Below are 26,900 nucleotides of genomic sequence, written 5' to 3' on the forward strand. Positions count from 1 at the left end.
TACAGAAACGCCATGTAAAATAATGAAAATAATGTTAAGCTTTGTAGTGGCTCAACCGCACATTATTGACTAAGCAAAGTTTCCTAGTCAAATGTCAGCCATTCGTGCCATTTATTTATTTATATTTATCTAAATGAATTTGTAAATAAATATATAAATGCATTCATAATATTTTTTTCTCCTCAGCTGATTACAGAATTTCTCCTTTGTTGTGTGGTAAAATACGTTTTTTCTGTAATATTAGTTTTGCTCTTCCTTCACTCGTCATTGTTTCTGGAGGTAGTCTGTACCCAGTCTCAAAGTAATTGTATAGTTACATGAGTTGAAAATGTTACGATGAAATACTACATTTGATTTTGTCATGACAACCTACAGGAAAGTGAGCTGAGCAAGAAAAGGAAAGAATGTGAATGTCTTGAGCATGAAGTAAGAAAGCGACAGAAGAGATGTCTGGATTTGGTAAGAAATGTTCACTTCTGCAACGTGATTTAGGGAATTTTTCACTGAGAGCATGTAGGGCGCCACAGTGGCACAGTGGGTTTGGCCGGGTCCTGCTCTCTGATGGGTTTGGGGTTCAAGTCCTGCTTGGGGTGCCTTGCAACGGACTGGCGTCCCGTCCTGGGTATGTCCCCTCCCCCTCCAGCCCTGCGCCCTGTGTTTCCGGGTTGGGCTCTGGCTCGTTGCGACCCTGTTCGGAACAAGCAGTTTCAGACTCTGTGTGTGTGTGTGTGTGTGTGTGTGTGTGTGTGTGAGTGAGAGATCACTTACACCTACAAAGGTTATTGATTTATTCCTGCTTACTGTAAGTTTTACAGCTGAATGTGAAGTTTAAGAAGGTTAAAATATATTGGTTCTGCAGATGTAACTTCTTATTTTTTAATCAGCCCACTGCTGCTAGTCTTTACTGGATGTTTTTAAAACATTTCTAGGTTCTGTTTGAGTCCTGAGTCGTTCTACCTTTAACTTTTATCCTGTTTTCTGCTCGTCCCCTCACAGGAAAGCCAGCTGGAGGATGAGCGAAGCAGAAATGAACAACTGCAGGAGGAAGCTGGTCACCTCAAGCAGAGGGCTCAGCTACTGGACCAGGTGAGTGACACATGTGTCCAGGTGACAGTCTCAGAACACGAGTGTCTGCACACTCTCAGCCAAATTAGTTTGTTTATGAGCTTGTCAAGGGTTGAGCTCCAAGGTTGTCTTGAGCAAGGTTCATGCAAAAGACCACCACCACCCCATCTTCCCCCTCCATCCCCTCCCAGGTCAAGCTTCAGAATGAGGAGTTGAAAGCAGATCTGTCTGAACTGACCGCTCAGCGCAATTCAGTTCTCGAGGAGAACCAGAGACTCCGCGTCAAACTGGAGAACCTAGAGCAGGTCCTGAAGGTATGGTGTGGGTTTTTTTAATGTTGAAATAGAATCGGTTCCATGTTCATGGCCTTTGTGGCGTGCTTAGAGGTTCTTAATGTGCTAGATTCTGGATGTTACTATGCTGGTTTTGTTTTATACAGTGAAGTAGGGCGAGATTTGAGTGTTAATGTGTGGAAGCATTTTTGTATGTGTGATCTGGGAAAAAGGCGCTATAAGAAGTATTGCTCAGCTTTGTACTGTCCACATTTTGTTGTTACACCTTACTTTGGCTCTGCAGAAGAATTTAACATCAGGCTTTCACTGTGATGCTGTAGGACAATCATTCTTATTTACTGGGCCATAGTAGTGCTGCTTTGGCTGTTTTTTTGGGCTAACATCCTGCTGAAAGGTTCATCTCACAGAGACTGAAGCAGGTTTCCTTCAAGGGTTTTATGTGTTTTTATGTGTTTTTTCTGTGTGTGGTACCATAGTCTCGCTTTTTGTATGAAATATAAAGTCTTTATTTTTCATACACAGCATTGCTATTTTAAAGTGGGATTCTACACGAGTTTTTTCATTAAGGGTGTCCATACTGCCATTGTTACAGAGACCTCATTTGTGGAATAGTTCCAACTACTGTCTCTCTCAAATGTAATACCTTGAAAATTCTTATATCTCTTTCGTTCCACAGTTTTGTAAGTCTCCGTGGTAGTTTTTTTTTTTTTTTTTTTTTAAAATAAATTCAGTAGTAGACTAAGATCTTGTTGAGATTGATTGTATTTACTTTGAAGCTGCCAGCAGCTTTTACTACACTTACATGGAGTTAACTTAGTGTATGAACTCTAAAGGGTTTCACTTGATTGAGTCTGAGTCTTAGCATTGAAAGTGGGGAAACTTTCAGAGAGGGCCAAATGCTTCCCATAGGCACTGTTTCTGGTGAGAAGTTCATAAGACATGAGGCCTAGTTGCTGTCTGCCTCTTCAGCACATGAGAGAGGTCGCAGAGCGAAGGCAGCAGCTGGAGTTGGAGCATGAACAGGCCCTGGCTGTCCTCAAGTTCAAGCAGGATGAAATCAAAAGACTGCAGCGGGTGAGGACCAGGACCTTCTGTACAGGAAGAACTCCAGAAATGTGCCTCTCTTCCTTTTCTTGATACTCTTTTCATTGAGCCAGATTCATTAAGTTTATGAAAGTATGTAATGAGAAATTGCTTAGTTTGAATGTATGCCAAAAGTACATGTACCAGACTGACTGAAACTATGTGAACACAACCTTTGGCTGTGTGGACTGATCATCATGTTTACTTTAACATTGATTTCTATGCTTTTTCCAAACTAGTATTAATCTGTGCTTCAACAGGCTCAGTTTTTCGCTAAGCGGGAGCATGAGGGAGTTGTGCAGTTGCTGGAGGTGAGTGGAGTGCAATCCTCGTTTCATTATGCAGTACGTGTGCAGATATGTTCGTCCATGGAGTTTAATAACTGCCCTACATGCTGCTCCTAAGGAGCGATATGTCATCATTAGGCGTCTGGAGGCTGTGTAGGTGCTATACAGGTAGAAGTAGATGGGAATCAGTGTGTTCCACTGCCACCTCAGTGAGGATGTGATGGATTTATACATTATTCATTTGACTGTCATCGACTAGCGGACATTACAAAAAACTTCATAAATATGTAATCCTCTCTCGGGTAAAGAGCCAGCCTCCAGGTTTTAAATTCACAAAGAGTTCATGTTTGATGTTTACTACAGTGAAATGGGCTGCTGTGCTCTGCCGCCCTGTGTCCTCTCGTAAAAAGTTTATGAATTTCCCAAACAAATTTCAGATGCAAGTAGTTCAGATGGATTTTTAGCTTGAGGGACACATGGCACTTTGATATTATAGACTTGAGAGCTCTTACATAAAATACACTGTGTAATCAGGCTGCGAGACTGGCATGGGAGTGGTTAACAAGTATAAGGATGGTAAGTCACCCTCCTAGCTGGGGGTAGCCGTGAGGTAAATGAATGATAGCAAACTCTGTTTAATTTTCATTTTGTATAGTGCCTTTCTCAACAGGTTATAGCACTATTTTGGTTTCTCCATCTGAGTCAATGAACCATGTATTTCATTGTAGGAGTTGGTCCAGCTAGTGTTGCGGAGGGAGCTGGTACAGTACAGTGCCTCCTGTTCTGTTTGAGCTGTGCTCTCCCTCTTTCTTTCTCTCTTTCCCCCTCTCGCTTTCTTTTTCTTTCTCTCCATCTTTAGCTGCCTCACCAAACCTGCTCACCACCTCCAGGGGGCCCCGTCTCTCTTTGAACCTATTGACTTGTCTAAAGTGGAGAATCGATGTAGGCTTAAATACGTAATGGAATTCCAGCACTTAATCTAAAATTATACCATTGAATTACACAATACTTTATATCACATGGAAGTCAAACTAAAAATGATACATTATTTAGAAACACATTTCCTCATTGCCAATCCCTGTATAATCATCTAGGAACTGAAGGTGAAAGTTAAGGTTTGTTCAGCTGTGGTTAAAGATGATGATGGTGTGTGGAGTTTTGGGGGCAGTGGCCATTAGGCACCCTCACCCAGCATCCATCAGTCACCACAGCATGTGGGACAGCGTAGCCATGCCAGTCAAGCTCATTACCATTCCGCTGGGGTGAAATAGGGTATACCGGGTGGAGGCAACTGGAGGCTGCTGAGATATTTTTGTGATGCAGCATGATGTGTAAACCTGGAGCTGGATTGCCAAATCTAATCTATTAATTTGTTTTCCCCCCTTCTCTTGTCAATGCCAGATTGCTCAAGCATGCACTCTTTACTTTTCTTTCTCATATGTTTCCGTACATTCTGGTTATGCTGACCTGTTTTCTACTTTGTTCTTTGCCGCTAACCAGAATACGCTGGACTGCATGCAGGTATCTGCAGCACTTAGTTTTCCGTTTTTTTTTTTCTCTCCAAAGTCCCATCTTTGTACACTAACATCAAACCCTGCTGTGAAATGGCCCAATCTGCAGGATACAGTAACATACATAGATGTAGAATTAAAGTTCTGTTAAGTGACTTCTGAACCCAGTTGTACAAGTACATACAGTAAATATATAGTATGTGCGGTGTGTTATACATACCTGCCACTGGTGTGGTAAGTTGGTCTTCTAGCCTGTAGTTAGGGATTTGTATTATTTGAGTCATAAAGTACCTATTTTTTCTGTCAATTTAAAACTACCCATTTGCCAGGAGGGTTAGGACCTTAAGAGGAAAAGTATTCTTCTAATTTGTGCTGCTGAATTACTGTGTCTGTTGACCACAAGTCAGTCATAATCTCTGGTCTGTTTTCTTTTTCTCCTCAATAGTGACGGTCAGGGAGGGTCAGTCTCATCACCTGTCAGATTATTTTAGTTTGTAGTCAGTTGCTCTCTGCTGAAAGACAGCGAATATTTAATTTCTTTATAAAAAGGGGCTGCCCTTTACAGGTTATTAATATGAGTGCAACTTGACCATTTCAGTGTAGCCTGTGAGCATTTCTTGAAATATATGCCTAAACTGCAGCGTAGTCAACTGTGGGGACTTGTGTTTATTTTTGTCCTCTTAAGTAGAGAAGATATTGGGCAGTCTGTTGTTAGAACCGCAGTCTGTGCTTGTGTAAAATAATGAACTCAAACTGATAAGCAGAAATTAATAACCTTGTCTGTAGGTACATACATGGATGTTGCTGAAGGATGATTAGTTTTGATTTCTAAGTCAAAGCAAAATAAAGCAAAATATTGGGCATATCAGTATAATTTTATCAAGGTTGGAGGTAGGGTGGAGTGCATGAAAACCTTACGTAAAGCGGGAGGTGCAGTCATTTCCTGGCCACATCTAGCCAGTGTCTCAGACTGGCCCAAAGAGTAGATAGGTCCACGAAGGCAGGAAGTGGCCAGGGATCTTGTTGCCTGCCTGCCTCCCGCTGGCTTACAGCACGGACTGGAGGTGTGCCAGCATGCAGAGGTGCAGAATCAGATTGTAGCTCTGGTCCTCCGCCTGGGGGATTAAGCACAGCTGCCTCTATGATTGTCTTGTGAGCATCTGTCCAGACGGTGGTGGCTGGAGGGAACCAGCCAGGGTGCTGATGCTAGGGGGTCTGATAGGGACCTGTCTCTTACCTGTGTTTCTGATATTTAGCAGTTTGTGTTCTTTTTAAGAATGGATATATATTTGCCTCTTTATAGCTTCATTTGGTGAGAGCTTGATATTTACCCTTCTCTTTCCTCATGGCTGACTTTATTTGCATGAAAGGAAGTGACAGTTTAGAAGTGTCTGCAGTAGGATGTGAAACCGCAGATCTCTTTAATAAGATCACTTTTTCAATTGTACCGTGTGTTTTCTTAAGTTAAATCTGCTTCAGAGTGCAATAGTACACGAGATAATGGCTGTTGCCAGTGCTTGTTTTTTTTAGTTGCAAAGAGGTATATGTTTTGACACAATATGTTTCACAGATAAATGTGTATATACATACCCCACACCTAACCCTTTTCCTCCATCTTCAATCTGTATCTCTTTTTTTCTTTTTACACCTTATTGTTTGTTACATTTTGCCACACCATTAGTCTGATTTTGTTTTGATTGCATTCATATTGTTTAGTTTTCATTTTAACTATTTTTAAACAGTCTTTTTGACTTGTGTAGGTACTTTTGTGTAAATCACATTACAGATATACACAGAAGTGTTTCTGTTGAAAACCTCATAATGGGAGTGAATTTCAGCAGCTCACTGTGGAGGAAGAGTAGGTACCTGGGTGGGGAGAAGGGGAGGCTCTGGAGCCAAGTGGCCAGACAGTAATGATGGGCCCCCGGGGGCCACTGTCCGCAGGCCAAGGTGCGCGAGCTGGAGGAGAAATGCCGTAATCAGAGCGAGCAGTTTGGCCTGCTGTCCCAGGAGCTGGAGCGCTTCCGTCTGCAGGCCAGCAAAATCGACCTGGGTGTCGGCCCCGCGGCACTGCCCTGCCAGAGGCTCTCCCCTCTGGCCAACGGGCTCGGACTGCCTGTCAACAGAGGTAGGTCCTAAACTCTATTCACAGCATGTAGCACAACAATATAGCATCGCTGTTATACACTGTGTCTCCTATTCATCTCTTATCATGTCCAGTGGCTTTTTTTTGAATTAGCATTCAATGTAGTATTTGTACAGATGGTCCTCAGGTTACAGCCCTAATATGGGCTGAAAATTAGCTTCTTAAAGCAAAACAATTTATACCAGAGCTGTGTTTTCCCATAATAATTGAAAAGGCTGTTCATGTGGACTGATGTGACAATTAAATGTGACTTGATTTTTAATTAAAATGCATTTGTTTTCAGGTTTCACAAAATAACTCTGAGGTTAAATTAATTTGTGGCCACAAATAAGGAATGATTCAAGAGTCACAGAACTTATACAGCAGTGCTGTATTGCAGGGACCATCTGTAGTAGTTTACACTAATCCCTTTTAGTTTTATTTGTGTACATTTATGGCTATGATCATAGTGTAGTGATAAGTGCTCCATAAGGCTTACAGATGTTAGCACAGTTATTTTGTTTGTCACTTTCTATTAAAATGTAGGTGACTGCTGGGAGTTCTCCCAAAACTCTCTGTTCAGCTTTGTACTGTTGTTTTTTCTCGTGGTTCCTCATAGATCGCCAAACCAAAAAAAGCACCACATCTGCTCATTTTGCATATGCTCTGACTAACAAGATGGCTTTACAGAAGCGTCATCTATTAACACTCACGTAATTTTTAAACTGAATTCTTTGATCTGTCCAAATGTTTTCTTTTCTTTTTCCCTCTACTTAAACATGTTCATCTGTACTGTGTTGGACACTGCTATAAACCCAGCACATGGATCAGAATCATGATTCAATACTTGTTTGGGTGCCTGTACCTGTATTGCTTCATTGCAGCTTATTCTGCTTCTAGACTCATTGTGTTCATGTGATATGATCACTCTGGGAGAGATTGCCTTCTGGAGCCTGGAGGGGAGCGATGGCCCATTTTGTGACATATCAACACAGGGTACAGGCTCTGATTCCTCTAGGAGCACTGTCTGGGAGATTTTGGTGGCACGTTGCGGTTTCACTATGGACACTGGGAAAGGACTGTAATTGACTGCCCAATGCGGCAAATCAGCATTGTGTTCTACCACACTGTTGTCACTGCATGAGCACACTGCTTCTGAAGATGCTGGTGTGACATTCACCAGCATGTTATCAAGGTACTGCCTGCAAACCACTTTCACCTGGTGCATCAGTGTTGCTCTGAGCACTTGATGAACACGGCTTACACGACCCCGCAATTTCCTCAACACCGGGACGGCTCACGTTCGCCAGGCACCGAACGGCTTATAACTTGCTTAGCGTTTACAGTCCCCTAAGCCCACGGATAATTCCAACAAGTACCACATGTCACTTGCAGCAGACCCGTGGCCGCTTTGAGCATGTCAGTAGTGAAGGGGCTTTTGGGGTCGTGAGGTAGGGCCCCTTTCCTGCTGCCTCCTGCAGTCAAATCACAGCAGCTGTGTGAGTGTTGATGCTGTTAGCAGATAGGCTGGGCTGTTTTACATTGCATTCTAATCGAGGGCAGTTGAGCGTTAGTTCTAGTAGGGTGGGGGTGGTGATAGGGCTTACTGTAAAAATGTTAGAACGTCAGCTTAAGCCAGACAAACTTATTTCCAGACTACAGAATATTTGACTTACCGCCATGGTCTGTGCTTTACTGATGACTGTGCATGGAATAATAGAATTGCCCACAATTTATTGAAATCTACAGCTAACATTTGTACTGTCTAAAATGCATTGTGCTTCGTTAAAATATTGGGTTCCTGGATAGTAACGGATTTGTATTTTTGAGTCAATGGAGAAGAATCCCTGCAAAATGTTTTTGCTGTCAGGACTTGAGTCATCATGATTTTAAATCACATTTCCTCTCTCAGATGATTAGTATATCTGTGATAGAACATACTATTTCAAACTTTATATTTGTGATTGGAGGAAAAACAGCTTCAAGCAGTAATGCTTTTGTGCTGATGGTGTGTGTGTGTGTTTTCAGAGGGTCCTTGGTTAAATTGAGGTTTGCAAAGTTTGCCAATGTATGGGTGATGTTCATCCTCTTCCAGCAGATCTGGAGACTGCTGTCCTGACGGTATCTGGGGGCCACGAACAGCCCAACAGTTCCCCGACCACACAGCACCAAGAGTTACCTACCATCAGTGCCAAATCTGGGTCCACCTCCAGCACCCCCAAGTCCGAGTCCAAGCACCTAACACCCAAATCCGAATCCCTCCCGCACAGCCCTCGCAAGTGCTCCCCGACCCATGAGGTTAGAGCTGAACGCTGCTCTGAGTTGTATAGTAACTTAGTTTCAATATTTACGTTTATACATTTAGCTGACGCTTTTTTCCAAAGCTGCTTTACAATTATTTACCCATTTATAAAGTTGGGTAATTTAAGTCCAGCAATTTGGGGTAAGTAACTTGCTCAAGGATACTACAGACAGAGGTGAGATTTGATGCTGCAACCTTTGGTCCCGAAGGCAGCGGTTTTAGCCACTATGCTACCAGCTGTCCCGAGCTGATTTACCCTTTTGTACAGCTGGGTACTTTTTAATGTGATTTTTAATTTTTACTGTATTAATTCAGGGTTAGTACCTTGATCAGGGGTACTGATTCAGGAGATGGGGTTTAGACTTGGGTCCTTCAAATACAAAGGCTACAACTTTAATCATTATGCCACCTTTTGTCCCCTTATTCTATATAGTTTATGGTTGCATACTGTAGTTCTAGTTTATTCTCTCAGCAATTTTTACTTTTGTCAGGTATAGATTTTTTTTCTCAGATTAGCGCGACAGAATCGGGCATTTAAAATGGATTTTATCACAGTTGTGTGGATGTAAAACCTCAGCATGCTGTCCCCTCACCTCTGTAATATACTGCTCACCTGGGCACCTGAACACAGCACAGCTTTCCCGGCTCTTGTCACTTTGTGTCTCTGAACCTGCACTGCAGGGCTTTGTACTACTTTTGATAGTGTGGTTTGCCCCCAAACCCCTTTCCCTCCATGCTGTCCGTGTACTCCCACATGCATGTCTTCAACTTTACACAAGTACATGGTCTGTGGGACCCAGGAGCTGCTTTATTTCATATTTAGTGTAGATTTTCCATTTACTGTGTTGGATTGCAAAGTTCTAATCATCGAAAGCTTGATGTATAGAAACTATATGTCTCCTACTTACTCATTTGGACGGTATTGGTAACCATCTTTTCACCACACACCATGTGTTTAACTGATGCTTTAAGTGTCAGTATACTTGCCATAGCAGGTTGTCCCTGTACCTTTGTCTATGGTACTAAATAGTCCCGATGACCTTGACCTTAGTCGAACATTACACTTTATCCGAAATAGTCAGTGTTTGTGTTCTGTATGGTGATGTGCTGCATCTTTATCACTGGAGAAAAAGGTACAAGACAACGCTGCAAACCCATGTGTGTTGAGAAATGATCAGTAAATTCAGAAGAATTTTTTTAAATTTAAATTGCATAGTCTCTTTGAAGGACTAAGAGAGCAGATGTGTAACTGATGATACATTCTTAATCTAAACAATACAGATTTCAGGCATTCTAACTTCTCAACCTGAAACTTAGCTCCCGGATCTCAGCAAAGTAGGGAAAGAGTCACAATTCTATTCTGCTGTAGTACTACAAAGCCACAAAGAAAAAGTCTCAGTAACTAAAAACAATTCTTTACCCTGTTGTTGTAACAGTACAGTGATCGTTGTTAAGCCATTTTGTTCTTGCACTTCCGTTTAATCTGCGACTTGTACCCCCCCAGCAATCTCTTTCCATTATTTGACACTTCCAGTTATCTCATCCCTGAAAGATCTCATTTAGGTCAGATAATCAAGAGTGTACTGTACCTTATTGGCTTTGGAAATACTGTAAACAATAGGTATACTTTAATTTACTCTGCATATTAAATAATTGTTTAATACATTTGAGAGTGGTGCCCAGATTTTTTTTTAAAAGATTGTATACTGTTGAGATTTCTGTACCCAAACTTAAAGTTGGGTTTCAACTCCAGGTTGATACTGCCAGCGAGGTGGAGGAACTGGATATTGATGTATCCCCTATCCCATACCCTGGAAGCAGAGTCACTGCAAAGCTTCATGTGTTCATCGCCAGATACAGGTACAGATTTTAATCTTCAGTAGGTGAACAACTCTAATCAACTTGTACCTTCTCAAGTTCTCCTTTGACCAGACATATATACTGCCTGTATTTCTTCAGCTACAATCCATATGATGGACCCAACGACAACCCGGAAGGGGAATTACCGCTCACTGCTGGAGAGTACATCTACGTCTATGGAGATATGGATGATGATGGCTTCTACGAAGGTGCATTAAGCTTTCTTAACATTAACCGGGAACATTTTCGTTTGTGTCACTTGAGTCTTGCAATTCAGAGCTTCTTGCACAGTGTGACGTGGTCTACCTTGTCTAGGTGAGCTTATGGATGGTCGGAGAGGGCTGGTCCCCTCCAATTTTGTGGAGCGGGTTTCTGATGACGACATGATGAGTTTCCATCCCCCTGAGACGGGAGACCTCTCCCACAGCTCCTTCCAGGATGGAAGCTTCCTAAGCAGCAGCGAGAGACACATGCGCTTCAGTATCAACAGCTCAGAGAGGACCGACCCATCTTTGTCAGCTGAGCAGACCCCAGGGAAGACTTCCACCCCAATCACCAACGGGCTGGACCTGGACATGGAGGAAGTGGGCATCAGTGCAGTGCCTTACCCCAGAAAACTGACTGTGATCAAACAGCTTGCCCGCAGTGTAATAGTGGGCTGGGACCCACCCCTGGTGCCTGTTGGCTGGGGAAGCATCTGGAGTTACAACATCTACGTAGACCAGGAGCTGCGGCTCAGCGTGCCATTCGGCTCGCAGACCAAGGCGGTGCTCGAGCGTTTGGATGTTGCACAAAAGTCTTACCGCATTTCTGTGCAGAGCATGACTGAAAAAGGCAGCTCAGACCAACTGCGCTGCAGCCTACTAGTGGGACGGGACGTGTGCGTCGCCCCCACCCAGCTCAAGGTGGATCGCATCACGGCCACCTCTGCAAGCCTATCCTGGCTGCCGAGCAACAGCAACTACGTACACGTTGTGTCCCTGAACGATGAGGAGCAGGAGCTGGTGAGGGCAGGCTGCTACTCTCTGTGCCTCAGCAACCTGAAGCCCAACACACGATACTGGGTCAAGGTGGAGGCAAGGCCTCACCGCACACCCTGGGAGCTGCCTGCAGAGCAACAGGAGCGCAAAGCAGCACTGACCTCCTTCACCACACTCATGGCAGGTGAGTCCTTCATGTGGAGGGGAAAAAATAATCAGTTCCTCGGAGAAAAATGTCAGCTAATAATAATGAAGTAAAATAAAAAGGGATTTTTATATATGACAGTGAACCTCAGCATATTTTACAGATTTGTACCAAAAATAATTAAAAGATAAAAATATATAAAAATAACTTTCATTCATTCGTTCATTATAAATAACCACTTGTCCAGTGTAGAGTCACTAAATAAAGCTAAATAAATTAATGTTTTACTTGAGTTATATTTACCTTAGTCGGCAGTTTTAATTGGTTGAGTTTGTCGTTGTGATAGGAAGTAGGAAGTTTATAATTGGTTTTGTTGAGAGGGATGACTGTGACCACCAAGGGACAAAAACCTTTTGGTTTAGGGACACCAAGTATGTATTTCTGTCACAAAACATCTGATACCAGTATTTGATACAAGCTGTTGTACAGAATAAAATACCCATTGTTTGAAAAAGGGGTACTCAGTTTTCATAAGCCGTTTGTGCAGTTTTTTATTGTACCCAGCTGTGCTACATGAGGTTTCAGTGCATATGAAAAATAAGTAACCATTTTATTTCATTTCATAATGCATCAGTTGGTACCGGATGGAGTTTTCCCAAAATTCACTACTCGTATGGATACATAAATTCTGTACAGGGTTCCAAATATTGACTGGGCCTTTGCTGACTCTCCCTCGCCTCCACTCTCTAAGCTTGTTCTGATTGCTGGAACTAACCTATTGCCAGGTCCACCCGATGCCCCACTGGACGTGCAACTGGAAAGGGGTCCCTCACCGGGCATCGTTGTCATCAACTGGCTGCCCGTGACCATTGACGCAGCAGGGACTTCCAATGGTGTCCCAGTCACAGGATATGCAATCTATGCAGATGACAAGAAAGTAAGACCTGGCATGAGGGTTTTCTTTAGGGTCTGGATGCTCTATGAGGCATTCCGGCATGTTCTGCCATATTCAGGTGTTTACTCCTTTTTTCAGCCCTCTGTCACTTCAGTTTTTTCCCTTGAGGCTTATTGTAGTACCAGGCCAAGAGCATATTTTGTAGTTGTCATTTTTAATGTGTTTTGATGGCAAACAGCTGAATTTTGTTGTGTTGTCCATGCATACGACATGCAGGTTAGGCAAAAACCGAATTCTCACTCTCAGATGCAAAGAAACAAATGTTTGCTGCTTTGATTTGTTGAAAGTGTTGGATGGCAGATGTTTTGTGTCTCACCCCTAGGTTTTGGAGGTTTCATCCCCGACAGCGGGTAGCGCTCTAATTGGCCCGTCACAGATGCACACCCTGCAGAACTCCCGTGAGCTCACGGTGCGCACCATGTCTCCCCAAGGGGAGTCAACAGACTCTGCACCCGTCGATCTCCTGACCAGTCTCTCAGGGTTCATGGCTGGGGTTGTCCCCATCTCGGCTCGCCACGCTCCTACCCCAACGGTTGAAAAACAAGCTGCCAAACCGCCCACTCTGCATCTGGGGAGGCCCCAGGGCACACCCTCGACTGTGAACGCTGCCTCTACCGCCCAACCTGCACCACCTGCCGTCGAAGCCTGGGCCCAGCCTTCTTCCGCCACTGCCTTCAGGGCAGTGCCAGAGCCAGAGGCCCCATCACTAGCAGAGTCATGCAGCAATCCAACGGTAATATTCTCAAGGCATTAATCGGGGTGTAATACAGCCCTTTGCGAACATTGTGTACAGTCATGCTTGGTGAACACCTCTTGCGGTCAGTGAAGGCACAGTTTAATGACTGTGCTGTTTTTGGACTGTGTTCACGAATGCCCACTTTCTAACTGTTGCCTTTCCAGTTTTCTGTATTTCTGGTAGGGGGAAATAAAGACATTGTGCAATTGTTTTTAAGTCATTGTTCCCAATGATCCAGGGAGTGGCTGTTTTCCTGTGTACCACCAATATTCCCCCCCCACGATTTTGTTTGCAACTCTGGTTCTTATTTTAATGAGTAATATGTTATTTCAACAACGTATACTAAAATAACTATACATTGCACTGTAACTAAAACTGCACCAGTCATACAACCTCATGGGATGGGGGACATGTCCAGCAGTTGTGTAGTTAGCTGACAAGTGCAGTTGCTGACAGCACCTTGGACCCTAATCCTAGCATGACCAGGCAATGACTCTATTCAGAAGCTGCAAAGAAGGCTCAGTTGGACTCTGAAATGTCTCTCTTCATATATATACACAGTATTGATTATGTGCTTTCAATTACTGGTCATTTTGGATGCCTCTGCTTTATATGCAGTGGTATAACCCTAAGTGTACGTGTTTACAAGTAAAACAGATTCATTATCCAGCTAGGACAACAGAGCCATCGTGATAATGTCTGAATCCTTCAGTCTGCTTCTATCCTCGTCATGGTCTGCCACACACCTTTGTCTCAGCTGGTGAAGAACGTTCTCAGTTCAGTTGTAAAATTGAAACGGAACAGTTGAATTGGTTGTGGTTTCTGGCAGTACAGCAGTAGTATGAGTGAAAATGCCAAAGAAGAACCATGCTGAGACAGAGAAGTGCTTGAATTGTAGTCAGAGTCCTTTGTTGGATGTTTGCAGTGCTTTGTGTCCCACTCTGCCATTTATTCATTTAGCTAATGTCTGTCTCCAAAGTGTTACCTTGAGCAAGGTACTTACTCTAAATTGCTCCAGTAAAATTACCCAGCTGTACAAATGGACAAATAATTGTAGGTAGATGAACAATGTAAGTCGCTTTGAAAAAAAGTGTTGACTAAATGAATAAATATGATTACTCTGTTTATCATATATCTAAATGAATAAATAAGGTTACTCTGTTATTCCAGGTCACTTTGACCTTGTCCTCCAACCCCAGCCAAGCTTTGGAGTCTAGCAAAGACCCAGATAGTCCTGGTGTGAGGCGTCCAACCATCTCTATGTCAGAGTTTCTGGAAGAGGCTGTGTCCAGCCCCAGCCCCAGTCTTCCAACCACAGAGGTCAGCCCCGTACCGCCACAGGTTCCAGTCCAAGAGGCAACAGACTCCTCGAATGCCCTGAATGCTCAGCCTCTGCACATCCTGAACCCATCCCCTCTGGAGTCGGAGGCAGAAGAGGAAAGTGGTGCGGAGAACGCTCGCATGGTGTCCCTCGAGGAGTTCCTGGGCTCTGAGCCGCGACAGCGACTTCAAGGCCACGAGGACAGCTATCTGTCCAGACGCCAGGTCAGTCAGTCACACCACTCACCCCTTGAATTGAAGAAGAATCATTGACATGCAGTGTTAGTTCACATCACTGCCTTTTGAGCTGAAGAACCAGCACTGTTTTCAGAGCAGTTAGGTCTTTTGCTGAGCATTTGCTGGCATTTTGTAGCACCAATGCTGCTTATGATAGTCCTCTCTTTTCCAACTTCAAAACTTGATTATTGTGACAGTTACTGAGTGTTTCATAATTAATAGCAACATAACACTTTGCCACTGACAACATGCTCGAAACATTTGGGTGAATGAAATTCTGTCATCTGCAAATTATGAAAGAGGATAGAAACAGCTGAGCTGGAAAAACAAACCAGTTTACTTGTTGTAAATTGTACAAATTGTCGGGCATGACACTTCGACTCTCTTCACCTCTGGACACAGTTACTCCTTCTGATTAAGATTGTCAACTATTGAACTGAAGACAATTTTCAGTGTGTTCAGTTGACAGATTAACACTTAATATCAGATTATTTATTTCTGGTTTCCTTTAACCCTCATTTCCTTATCTGCAGAATGACTAACTTTAGAATTAAAACACTACATATTTAGTAAAACCTATCTAAACAACATGTCTAAGTTACCAGGGAAAAATACAACATATGTAGAGCTGGGAAATGATTATTTTCCCGTTTCCATTTATTATGGTTTTGGGTTAAAAACCATGGCATCATTAGCTTTGCCTTTTGAGCAAAGGTCTTGCCTTTCAGCTCACCTACTGCCAGAAATACTCAATCTATATCAAATAAATGCAGTTCCCTCTTAGAATGGAAAGTAGAGCTGTTGGTTCTTACCCTTTGAGAAAACACGTTGAGGCAAAATAGCACATGCATGTTTTTGTCTCCATTATTAGGTTTTTCCAAAAGAACAGTAATAAATGGGAGTGTTTATGTAAACTGTAAAGGCCCGTGTTTCTGTTGGATTTTATCTTGCTGCTGTGTATGAACCGTGTTGTCAGTTGTAGCTGCACTGTATCCGATGTATCCTGAGCAGGACTCTATATTAACAGTTGTTCTACTCTATAGGACAGCTGATTTGTTTAAAGTTTTGTAGTTGGACAGGTAGAACTGCTTTGATAAGTCTGATGGACAGGTGGACAAATTAAATTAACAATTTGGATGTAAAACAGCAGCCACCGTGATAATAAAGAAACCATGTCACATAAGTGATCTGCATTTTTGTTTTAAATCATTTCCTCCCCAGAAGGCCCCCAAATTTGTCAAAAATGAAGGGAAACTGCCACAATATCTTGCTTTTTGGCATTTTCTTTCTGTTGATGGCTTTGTGTAAGTGTGCTTGCTTTCACATGATGCAGTGATCATCTCACTTTGATAATTTACAAGGATTTTTCTCTTTCATTTTTTCCCAAAGTCAGACAGGCGCAGAATTTGATAGCACAGGTCAAAATGTTAATGGTACCTATCCTGTAGATAGCAAACACAAAAAAATTTTTGAACTGTGTTTGGTGGTTGATATATTTCATTTTAAAACCTGGCAGGATTATACGTGTGGTTTGCCAGAGCCCCCCAAGGCCCAGCATCTCATTGAGTACCAGGCAGAGAGCAGTCGTGGGTCGGACCTCTCGGACATCCTCGAGGAGGAGGAAGAGGACTTGTACTCGGACTCAGTGGTGGAGGACCAAAGCCGAGGCTACGGTGTGGGAGCGGCAGCCAGGGTAGGTCCTCGCGGCAGGCCCTCAGCCATGCGGCCCGCCAGCACTGCACTTAAAGCACTACATCTCATTGGGAGGAAAAAAGTACACCGCAATCCCTCCATTGTAAATTCCACATTTCCCTGAACTCCTGATAAACTTGAATGTCCTGTGTTTATTTATTCTTTCATCCTTTCTGTCTTTAACTGCCATCTTGATTCTTTTTTTGTGATTCCTTATCCTTTTTCTCTTTATCGGGGTTTTGTTTTCTCCTCTGTGTGTGTGTGCCTTTTTCTACCTTCCCTGGTTGGTATGGCCTCGCCCCTCCTCCTTTACACCTCTCCCCCAGTCAGACGTGTGGGAGGCAGACAGCGATGAGGAAGTTCTGGAAAGGATCCTCAAAATGCCATCGCAAGCCTACCACAGCAAGCAACTCTTCAGCATCCCTGAAGTTACAGAAGAGGAGGACAACAGTCAAGATCTGGAGGAGGTGGAGCCAAGGAACTCCCTTGGGACTGTGCACTGTAACACACCTCTGCAGGGGGCAGCACATCCTGACCACGTCTACCTGAATGGCAAGCATTTCAAATGTATCGGTGAAGCCAAGGAGTCCTCACAGGCCAGGGGCAAGCTGCCGCAGAGGGTCCAGTATACAGACATGATGGACACAATCTGCTACCGGGAGGAGATGTACAATTTGAACACCAGTCCCTACGTCCCCAACAGAGAGTTCAAGTACCAGAGGCCCCATGAGGGGGGACCACGGCTTTACTGGTCCAGGGATGGCCCTGACCAAGGAGGAGACCGGCTGAGGAGGGAAGCCCTCCTCAGGAGTCAGATGACTTCTGACCTCCCTTTGCCTGCCCGATACCTCGGGGCCAAGACTGTCCAGAGAACCGTGTCTCCAACTGGCTCTGGCTTGGAGATAGACATTGAGTACGGGACCGACAATGATGAGGATGTGCTGCCCTGCAGCCCCAGTGAGGTCGTGGTGGAGCAGATGAGCTCTGAGTGGTGGGTGGAGGGCCGGCGCCCAGACGTCCCGGGAGAGCTGAATGAGTGCCCCTCCCAGCCTGGAGCCCTCGGCTCGGAGGGTCACAGGCTGAAGAGGCCCGTAGATCCGTACGACAATCCGTCTACAAGGCTCGAACACGCCAGGGTGTGTCTCCTTTCCAAGTGCCACAATGGTGCTAACCTTTTGCGTCTGCTAGAGGGAGGATCTCGTCACACGGACTGATACTTCCAAGACAGACACCGATGTACACTGTTCTATCACACACTACTGCACCATAGTCACAAATGGGCACTTTACAGTACTGCCTGTTTCTGCAGGTGTGAGATAAAAAATATTGTTTATTAATCATACTGCATGTCTCCACTAAATGGCAGATGGATGCAAAAGGTTAAATCCAGTATATGTTTTCCTTTGTGGCTGTACTTTGGCCATCTCTCCTCCCCCCTTGCTTTTTAGTTGTTTGATTGAATGTCTGATCCTTTGTACCCATTGACTCCAGCTTCCTCTCCTGTCCGTGTTCAGATGCGCTGTTCCTCGCTTCATGTGGCCTGCTGTCACGTCTTTGCACACAACTGCACGCTGTACCGTCAGCTTGCTTTCTGGGTTCACAGTTGACCTCTCTTAGTTATTCCAAGATGGCTAGGAGTGTGTGTTTACATCTGAAACCCAAATCCCTAGTTTTAAAAGGTACAGAGTTGTTCTTTTAAGGGATGTTAATACTTAGTCCTCATTTATCAGTATTTTCATGGATAAAATAACTAACTTGGAGTATGAAAACAGCATAAAGAGGCAATCCATGCTGGAAATTTCTTCTAAAGCTTATCAGTTGCTAAGCACTATGCATTGGGTGCTTGGGACATGCATCTAGGCACACTGCCATGGCCCAAGTCTTTTTGAGAACAACTCTAGATGTCCTCGGTTGTGCATTTTTCAGTGGCTTAGATTTTACCGTATTTTTGTTGTAGTTGTTTGAATAGGGACCAGTAATGCTCCTGTCTTTCACCAGGAACCTTTGGGTGATGGAGGTCCTCAGCTCAATGAGGCCAACTCCACATGGGGTGGGCAGAGTGGCCAGGGACCGAAAGCGGCAAGCACAGAGGGGCGGCTGCACACAGGTCAGACTCTTGGCTGTTCATTTCACGTTACAGGGATGCTCTTAGTTGGGATAAAGTCTTGCTCTTGTTCGCATAAATCCTTGAGCCAAGAGGCAGCTTAGTTGTAATTGGCTTGTCATGAGACTTGTCAGGAGAGACCGGTATTTAAATAGTAACCCAGATTAACACAAGTGGAGCTGTAAAGAGTTAAAAGTCGTCAAAGGCCATTGATCTCAGTGCCATTTTGACAAATGATACACCCCCACCTCTTATTTTTATGAATTTGAAACAAATGTTAAACTGCACCTAATCTCTTTCATATGTACAGAAATGAGGGTGCCACTTTGTACTTGAAAGTAACTTGACATACACTGATCCATCTTGGAGAAAACATGTCTGTCTAGGGTAAAACACATCTTATTCATCCCGTATTAATTGGAGAAAGCCTCTTGGTTTGTTTTTGTTCAATAAATATTAAAAGTTGAAGTTCCTTAACAGTCTTATTGAGCCTGTCAGTCGTGGTTGTGTAGAGGTTTGTTGTTCACTCTCAATGCAGACGCAGTGAGAGAGCCAGGGGCTCCCAGCCTGTCAATGGCCAAGAAAAGCCTGGCACCTGAGTGGCAGGTGTCAGAGTGCGAGGTACGCCTCTTTGTGGCCCTCTTCCCCTACGACCCCGCCAGCATGTCCCCTAACCCTGACGCCATCGAGGAGGAGCTACCCTTCAAAGAGGGACAAATCATTAAGGTGCCACACGTCCGCCAAGCCACAAGGAATGTCTTTGAACAGACAGATCACATTTCAAGTGACTCACCTGTCAAGCTAACCTTTTCCATTTACATCTGTGATGCTTTCCTCCAAAGCAACTTACAATGTACTTACTGTATGTACCCATTTATACAGCTGGGTAATTTTTACTGTATCAGGCTAAATACCTTATCAAGGATACTACAGTAGGAAGCAGGATTTGAACCTGAGTCCTTTAGGTCCAAAGATGGTGACTCTCACCATTTTGCCACTTGCTGCCTCATTTTCCCCTCATAAATGTGGTCATATTTTGACCTTTATACCAGAAATTAACTTCATATATTGGGTCCTTATATTAATTTAAAGCCACTTTATTTAGAGTTGCAGTTGAAATTTTCATAAATTACACAATACAGGTCAGACATGGCAAAATTTATTTCTCTTGTCACCTGGAAGGAAAATAAGTTCTGCCAATCAGAAATTTGTCTTCATATTCATACTGTCTGGATGTAACCATAATATATCTCTGTGATAAATTTTGAAAAAAAGACGTAATTTTACTGTCTCCATTTTTTGGCAGCACTACCACTTACTGGAAAGAAATAACTCAAGTGTTGTATTTAAAAGGAGAGTCTTAAGTTTCTGAGGTGGAAGCAATTTTTCATACACATTTATGATCCGTTTAATGCACTGTTGAAAAATCTATTTAAGTAGAACCCACTTAACAGAGCAGGACACCTGGGTTGTGCATTTGTTACTAGGTTTCCTTGTGCACACATTTATTTCTTGTGTGTGATCAGTCCAGTGTACAATGTGTAATGTTTGCAAGTAGATCAAAACATCTGTTTTCAATTCCCTCTAGTAGAGAATGTGTCAAAGTCTGTTACTCGCTTTGGAAGCAGCTGTAGTAATTCATAAAGCCAAAAATCTAGATTTCATAACCCACTTATTCCTGATAATTAATGTCTCATGCAATACTAAATGGAAACTAAATTTTAGAAAAACAAAAAATCTTTCTAGCTAGTTATGAAGCTTCTGTTCTCTTCATCCAAGCGATAAGAAGAGAGCAGCTGTTGAGGGTTCAGAGCAAGTTAACGGAGCCAAAGCCTGCAGGTGCAGCTACTTGTCTGATGGTTATCTCTCTGAGAAGACTGTGTTCTCCGTGTGTGTCTGTGTCTGTATTTGTGTGCGCGTGCATGCATGCGTTCTTCAGGTGTATGGCGATAAGGACCTCGACGGCTTCTACCGTGGGGAGTCGGCAGGCCGCCTTGGATACGTGCCGTGCAACATGGTGTCTGAGATTCAGGTGGAGGACGAGGAGACACGCCTCCAGCTGCTGCAGCAGGGCTTCCTGTCTGCCGAGGCATCGATGGAGAAAATAGGTACCCGCCCCGTCGCCCACGTCCAAGTATGTCCACTCTAACACACCACCGTGCCCCACAACTCTTACTGTAGTCACACCTCGGTGAAACGGCTCATTGCGAAGATATCTCTCGAGGCTCAGAAAGCAACTTGAACCACTCACCATCGATTGTAAGTTCACTGCCTTAATTGGTGTACGACCAGAGCTGAGAAAAGGGCTTCCTCACAGAGCGTGATGAATCCAAGTTTAATAGCGCCACCTATCTTGGGGTTGATTTGGAATTCTCTTTCCAGGTGATGTGGAATTGTTTAAATTTGGTATGAAATGAGTCGAATAGGATGTTCCGTAAATCACTGGCATATGCTAAATAGTTTTCCTATATATGATAAAGTAATACTGCGTAATACCTGATGTGGGAAAAGTGAGATAGCTGTGAAAAGTATTATGATCAGTGTTCTATTCCCTATCTAAATATAATTCCCAAACGTAGAATATTTATTGGGTCCCCAGCAGTGTTTCGAAGGATATTGCAGAGCAAACCTTCAGTCATTTGTGTGAATGAGCAAATTTTCTGTTGTAATCTAAGGGGCCCTTGTGCTTTTTCCAAAATCAGAAAACGACAATAAAAGGACTTTGCTGCCAGATGTTTGATTGTGTAACTGTGAAGAGCAACCCAGAACAAGTGAGGAGGGGTTGCAACATGGCTCCCAAAATCAGACAGCTGTGGTTTGACATGATGAGTTTTAAGCCCTGAGCCTGTACACAAAAATGTCAGTGTTCTCTTCTGAATCTGAGAAATAAATGTGAACTGTGGATTTCAGCTCTGATGGAGGATTAGGACGGGTCGACCAGCTGTCACACTCACCACAGTGAATGCTGCTTTTTGCTTTACCTCTACCCTGAAATTCTCCATTAAACTACAGGTAGTCCTTGACTTATGACGTATGTGACTTAAGACAACCCGGAGTTGTGACAGCCATCCCGTTATTCTTATATTGCTGAATTACTTCCAAGTACCAACATTTGGTCTTAACATCTAGCTGCAACTGCTCCATCTGCTCTATAGTAACTGTCGCAAGGTACCATATTATTTTATTTTTTTTGTCTCAGTAGATTTTTGGGTGTCTAACAGTGAGTGTGTTTTGTTTACAAAACTTTTCATTTGTGATTTCCTCCAAACATTTATTTAAAATGGCTAACAAATGAAAAAACGAGTGCTGGTGGTGCTAAAAAGAAAAAGCAGAAGACAGTAGTTTCTGACATGAAAGTGAAAATAATAGTGCAGCCTGTAAGTATGATGTTGTACTGTGTTCTATTCTTTGACAGTATTATGTTAACTGTTTATATATCCTTATTGTTCCTATAATACAGTGTAAAAGAGTTTTTTGGTAATGACAAAGTGGATTTATGACAACATCATCGGAATGAAACCCCTGTCATAAGTCAAGGACTACCTATATTTGACTCATAGGTCTCCTCGTTTGGAATTTCAGGTTCATTTCTGGCTAAAGAGGAAATGTTCCTCAAAAAGCAGCTGGAATGTAGCTTGGCCCCCACTGATGTGCACAGAATCTGGGCTTGTTAAACCATATAAGAAGAGTGAAAAGCAACACCTTACAATGGTCTCGTCTTAGGGGTTCTGTTGCTGAGCTTCTAGCTTTCTGTGTTCATCATGGGTCTTGTGTTGTGTTTGTAGGAGCCATGATCATTCCAGCTTCGCATCATGATTTGCATGGGATGATTTTTTTTTTTGTGATTTATAGATTTTAAGGAACACTTTCAAGGAAGTACCTGAAGACCTTTATGGGTTTGTTTGCTTATATTAATTTCCTTTAAGGTTTCCCGCTTACATGAAGCGACGCTTATTGAAAGCTTCGCTGCATGGATGTCCAGTGGAAAGGGAGCATTCATCAATCTGTCTGTTGCTCTTTCCCACTCCTCTTCCCCAAAAGCAAACTGTACAGGGTGTTTTAACTCCCCTCACTCTCACTTGTCTCTGCTGATTTGCTGGTTGTGGGTTTAATTCTGGTTTTTTGGCTCTTCATGCTGTCTGTTTTTTTTTTTTATTTTATTCTCTTTCTTTGCCTTTTATTGTGCGGTCTGTTTTTTGTTTTCTTTTTTTTTCCTTTCCTTTGTTATACTTTGTTTTAAAATTCCATAAAGGCACTCGTTCACATGCACAGCTTCCCCGTCGCCCTGTTCCACCGCCGAAACCGAGACGATCGAAGAAAGGTGTGTCTCGCTGCTCGCTCTGTCTGTCCCTCCACCCTGTTTTGTGTTTATCTTTTTTTTTCCTGGCTCTTTCCTGCCTGTTGGAGGAGTCACAAAGGGATGCTTTGTTGTAACTGGGGAGGGGAACAAACCCCGACTTCTAATGGTCAGTGTAAAAATAGGCATGCACTAATTTATCAGCCCTGTATTCACTGTATGTAGTACCGTATCGTGCTGTTCTGCAGATTTTGGCACTGTGGTTGATCTTTGTTATACATTTTTAATATCTGGGAGTGCATCGATTGTCATCCTCCTCGGTCATGGCAAAGCCTTCCTGAGTCACCTTCATTTGTGTCTTTATTTGGTGCGTGGCAGCTGTGTGGCCGCCGACTGGTTTATTTTCAGTTTTCCTCTGTGTGTGTCTGTGCCGGTGGGGGGGTGAGAGTCAGTCCTAACAGGTGTGTATTATTCTCTTCCTGTTCCTTACAGTTGAGTCTGCTGGTGTCTGGGAGGACAGTGCAGACTCGAGTAGAGGTTAGAAACCTTTGCCCCCTGCTTTTACCCTAGGAGCGTGACAGGGGTGTCGTGAAAAACGCAAGGAAGCAGCGGCTTTTCTGCATGATTGCGATTGCACGTCTGTTCAGCGCACCTAGCGCCACACGCTTCTCATCATTGCTGCTGAACCGTGCTAACTGTCACATTGTATTTGTTTCCTTTTAACCCCGTTCACCGCTTTGGAGTTTGCCAATCCCTGAGTGCTTTCTGTATCAATCATCGAAGATTAAGGTTGCTCTGCATGAAGACTTCATCCTTTTTTTTATTTTTACATTTCCTCCATAATTCCATGTCTATATTTGCATGTGTTAAGGGTATTGCTGACAGTGAACCATAGTGGCATCTCCATACTCTGACACGCCATCAGCAACACACGTGGAATCTGAGACCAGTAGTAAACTGGATGAGGTTCTCCAGGCTGATATCTGCACTGTCTCTGACAGTAAACCGGTTGTATTTTGTTGTTGATAGAGCCCAGCCAGACCTCCAGCGGACGCCACACCTCGGCCCCCCGCCGCATGGTAGCTGTGTTCGATTATGACCCCAAGGAGAGCTCCCCCAATGCAGATATTGAGGTGAGAAAATGACCCTCGGGACAGTGTGGCTGTACCCGCAACGATGCTGTCCGGTAGCAAGTGTCATTTACTCCCATTGTTAGATGTGCTGAGTTCACCTCTTTTTCTTTCGCTGCAGGCTGAGCTGACATTCCACGCAGGGGACATCATATATGTGTTTGGTGACATGGATGATGACGGATTCTTTTATGTAAGAAGACCACTTAACGCACTGAATCATTCCGATAGAGCAGCCTCAGTCTCTTTGGAGAGACCTTTTTTTAATGAAGTCAACCAACTTGAATTGACGATTCAACATTTTAAAATCGATTGAGGACTTAGGTGCTGAACAGTTTGTGTCCTGCTTCATTGCAGGGGGACCTGAATGGCCAGAAAGGCCTCGTTCCATCAAACTTCCTTCAGCCCCTGGCGGAGGCTGCTGAAGCTGCAGCTGTGGAGGTGGGGATGGAGCAGGGACCGTCCAACAGTAGGCAGGAATCCCAAGTGGGTGTGACCTTTCTTCTGGCACAACGTAATGTCTGTTGATTAATTTCAACGCCCCATTCAATGATCATGTCATAACCTGTTCTTTTAAGATTAAACCCATTCCTTAATTTTCAGACATTCAAATTAACAAATGTTCACTTTTGCATATCCATTCTTTTAAATTGGATTTGCAGTCGTTATTCGCAGATATGGACCTCTTTGTTAGCATATAAGGACTTTGCCAACTTTTTCAGTAAGCACCCTGTTTTGAAGTGGCACCTAGCAGCCCAGTGTTTATATCTCTGGTGATGAGCAATGTGGGAAAGAATGGCATACTAGTTTTTACATTGTCTCAAGGTGATTACTTGTGCTTTTTGATTATAAATTGATTTCAGATTATGTGATTATATGATTTAAGATTATTTACTGTTAAAAATCAAACTAATCTTAATTATTTCCTAGTCATCTTCTTGCCTGTTTAACATGCTGACTAGTTAACTTGATTGTTTGTTTAGCAGACCGTTTGATAAAATAGGAATAAATCCTATATTTGTAGTATATTTTCTAATGTGTGTTAATTTCTCCTTGCCATACATACAGTACACACATAAGTGCATGTACAGTATTGTGCTTTATTGGATGTCTAATTGTTGAGAATTTTAATAATTGTATTGTCCAGTGAGATAGGGATAATACTTCTTCCTGCTTTTTGGATGTACTTGGATTGTGCTTGGAATGAGTTTTCCTCATAAAAACATAATGGTATTTGTAATTTTGATTTTGGGAGTACTTTCAGACTGCTTATAGTCTTAACAATTCTTAAGAATTTTTTGTTCGATTTAAAATCCATTGTAATATTCTGGTTGAGTGCTTCTAAGGTTTTAACTTCAGCAGCACTAACATTGCATGAAAATTTGTTTTACCAGTGCCTGCATGTTTTTGTATGTTTTTTGTGTTCTTCCGATTTATATGTATGTTTTTTTTTTTCTTTTTTTTTTTTTTTTGCATGCCTCTGTTTTTCTGTGAACTCTGTTTGCTCTTTGTCCTTGTTCCTGGATGTCCTTGCAGAGACTCAGGAGGGATGGGCATTCAAAGCGTAAAGTGTAAGTGTTTATCTTACAGAAGATACCCAGACAGACTGCTCAGGCTCTAGATTCAAGCTTAGAAAGGGATTCCCCCCCTCCTTTCTGTCTCTATCTGTACCTCTCTGACTTGAGGAGATCCACAACAGCTTGTACACATGTTCCATGCTGCTCGTGGCCAATAACAGTTGTTCTAGAGTTAAATGGGTTGTCGCAGGGTGATGGCAGTGAAATCAGTTCATCTTGGGTGCAAAGAAAAAACTGCCTTATACCGCAAGTTGAAAACAGAATCCAGGGGCTGTTTCAGGTCCTTTAAAAATGGAAGAAAGTGATATTTTTGCTCCAGCTCTCTAAAGAGCTGTTATCTGCAAAACTCAGAAATGCTGCTTATTGTTGAATGGTGTTTTGTGGGTACTCAATGAAAGAATATATATTGCCACTGTGCAGCAACCGTTACTAAGATGCACTGTTGGCTTATGTTGTGAATTTGCAGTCTTCCTCTGGATCCAAGGCTTAGAGAAAGGTGTGAGTCAGTCTGCCAGAGATTGGCGCTGAGATAATCTGGGTTTTGCATGTCTTATTCTGCGACTTCCTCACAACCCATCAGATGAAGCCATAGTCCCACTGCAGGTCCACTAAGAGGGTCTGGGTATCTTCTGTGCTGCTCTGCTCTCCCTTTGCTTGTATCCCCTTGGTCTTGTAAATTAGCTTAACAGCCTAGTGGCTAGCACTTTGTCAGAGGAGCTTTAGGGTTTTATCCCTGTCAGCAGAATGTATATATAGAAAAATGCCTGCTAATTGGATAGAGTTTAGTTGCAGCTAAAGTGTAGTGAGTGTGCAGCTGTGACAGGCTTTAATATAGGCTATGCACATCACAGCCTTTATTTTGTTTTTATTATTGCAAGATCCACAGAGAACATTTAAATTACATTCTCATCAGGAACTCCAGATGTCCTCTCAAACCTTTTCTTTGATAGTTGAAAATTCAGTGACGGCCCCACTGCCAGTGCACAGATGTGCACTCACACTTTCTCTGCATATGGCATTCGTGTAGCTTTGTGTCTCTGAGTGTCATTGCAGCATTGCAGACATTTAATGTGATAAACTTGTAAGCAGAAAGTGCTGCTTGAACAGAGTTCATTAACATGGGGCAGGAGGAAAAGTGTTAGAGCAACCACTTTGTCCTTGAAGGACCCAGGTTCAAAATTCCACCTTCTGCTCTAGTACC

At 43.1% G+C, this 26,900-nt stretch overlaps 1 protein-coding gene across 4 annotated transcripts in view; it reads left to right on the plus strand.

Annotated features, from left to right (window-relative positions):
* tspoap1 (TSPO associated protein 1) overlaps nucleotides 1-26,900 on the plus strand; it is a 90,319-nt gene that overhangs the window by 60,260 nt on the left and 3,159 nt on the right. Inside the window, exons 7-30 of one of the 4 annotated variants that reach the window (XM_029249163.1) lie at nucleotides 376-459; nucleotides 997-1,086; nucleotides 1,257-1,379; nucleotides 2,328-2,432; nucleotides 2,702-2,752; nucleotides 4,229-4,249; nucleotides 6,184-6,367; nucleotides 8,460-8,662; nucleotides 10,420-10,526; nucleotides 10,626-10,735; nucleotides 10,842-11,690; nucleotides 12,437-12,588; nucleotides 12,929-13,339; nucleotides 14,513-14,887; nucleotides 16,416-16,592; nucleotides 16,918-17,727; nucleotides 18,590-18,698; nucleotides 19,234-19,421; nucleotides 20,635-20,803; nucleotides 22,948-23,016; nucleotides 23,485-23,529; nucleotides 24,022-24,125; nucleotides 24,244-24,315; nucleotides 24,480-24,608. In XM_029249163.1, coding sequence (XP_029104996.1) covers nucleotides 376-459; nucleotides 997-1,086; nucleotides 1,257-1,379; nucleotides 2,328-2,432; nucleotides 2,702-2,752; nucleotides 4,229-4,249; nucleotides 6,184-6,367; nucleotides 8,460-8,662; nucleotides 10,420-10,526; nucleotides 10,626-10,735; nucleotides 10,842-11,690; nucleotides 12,437-12,588; nucleotides 12,929-13,339; nucleotides 14,513-14,887; nucleotides 16,416-16,592; nucleotides 16,918-17,727; nucleotides 18,590-18,698; nucleotides 19,234-19,421; nucleotides 20,635-20,803; nucleotides 22,948-23,016; nucleotides 23,485-23,529; nucleotides 24,022-24,125; nucleotides 24,244-24,315; nucleotides 24,480-24,608 — 4,737 coding nt within the window. Of the gene's footprint in view, nucleotides 1-375; nucleotides 460-996; nucleotides 1,087-1,256; nucleotides 1,380-2,327; nucleotides 2,433-2,701; nucleotides 2,753-3,456; nucleotides 3,490-4,228; nucleotides 4,250-6,183; nucleotides 6,368-8,459; nucleotides 8,663-10,419; nucleotides 10,527-10,625; nucleotides 10,736-10,841; nucleotides 11,691-12,436; nucleotides 12,589-12,928; nucleotides 13,340-14,512; nucleotides 14,888-16,415; nucleotides 16,593-16,917; nucleotides 17,728-18,589; nucleotides 18,699-19,233; nucleotides 19,422-20,634; nucleotides 20,804-22,947; nucleotides 23,017-23,484; nucleotides 23,530-24,021; nucleotides 24,126-24,243; nucleotides 24,316-24,479; nucleotides 24,609-26,900 lie in introns of all 4 variants that reach the window. The other 3 variants (XM_029249164.1, XM_029249165.1, XM_029249166.1) reach the window with 3 other exon arrangements.

The sequence above is a fragment of the Scleropages formosus genome, chromosome 25, assembly GCF_900964775.1.
Source record: "Scleropages formosus chromosome 25, fSclFor1.1, whole genome shotgun sequence".
NCBI classification, from domain to species: Eukaryota; Metazoa; Chordata; class Actinopteri; order Osteoglossiformes; family Osteoglossidae; genus Scleropages; species Scleropages formosus.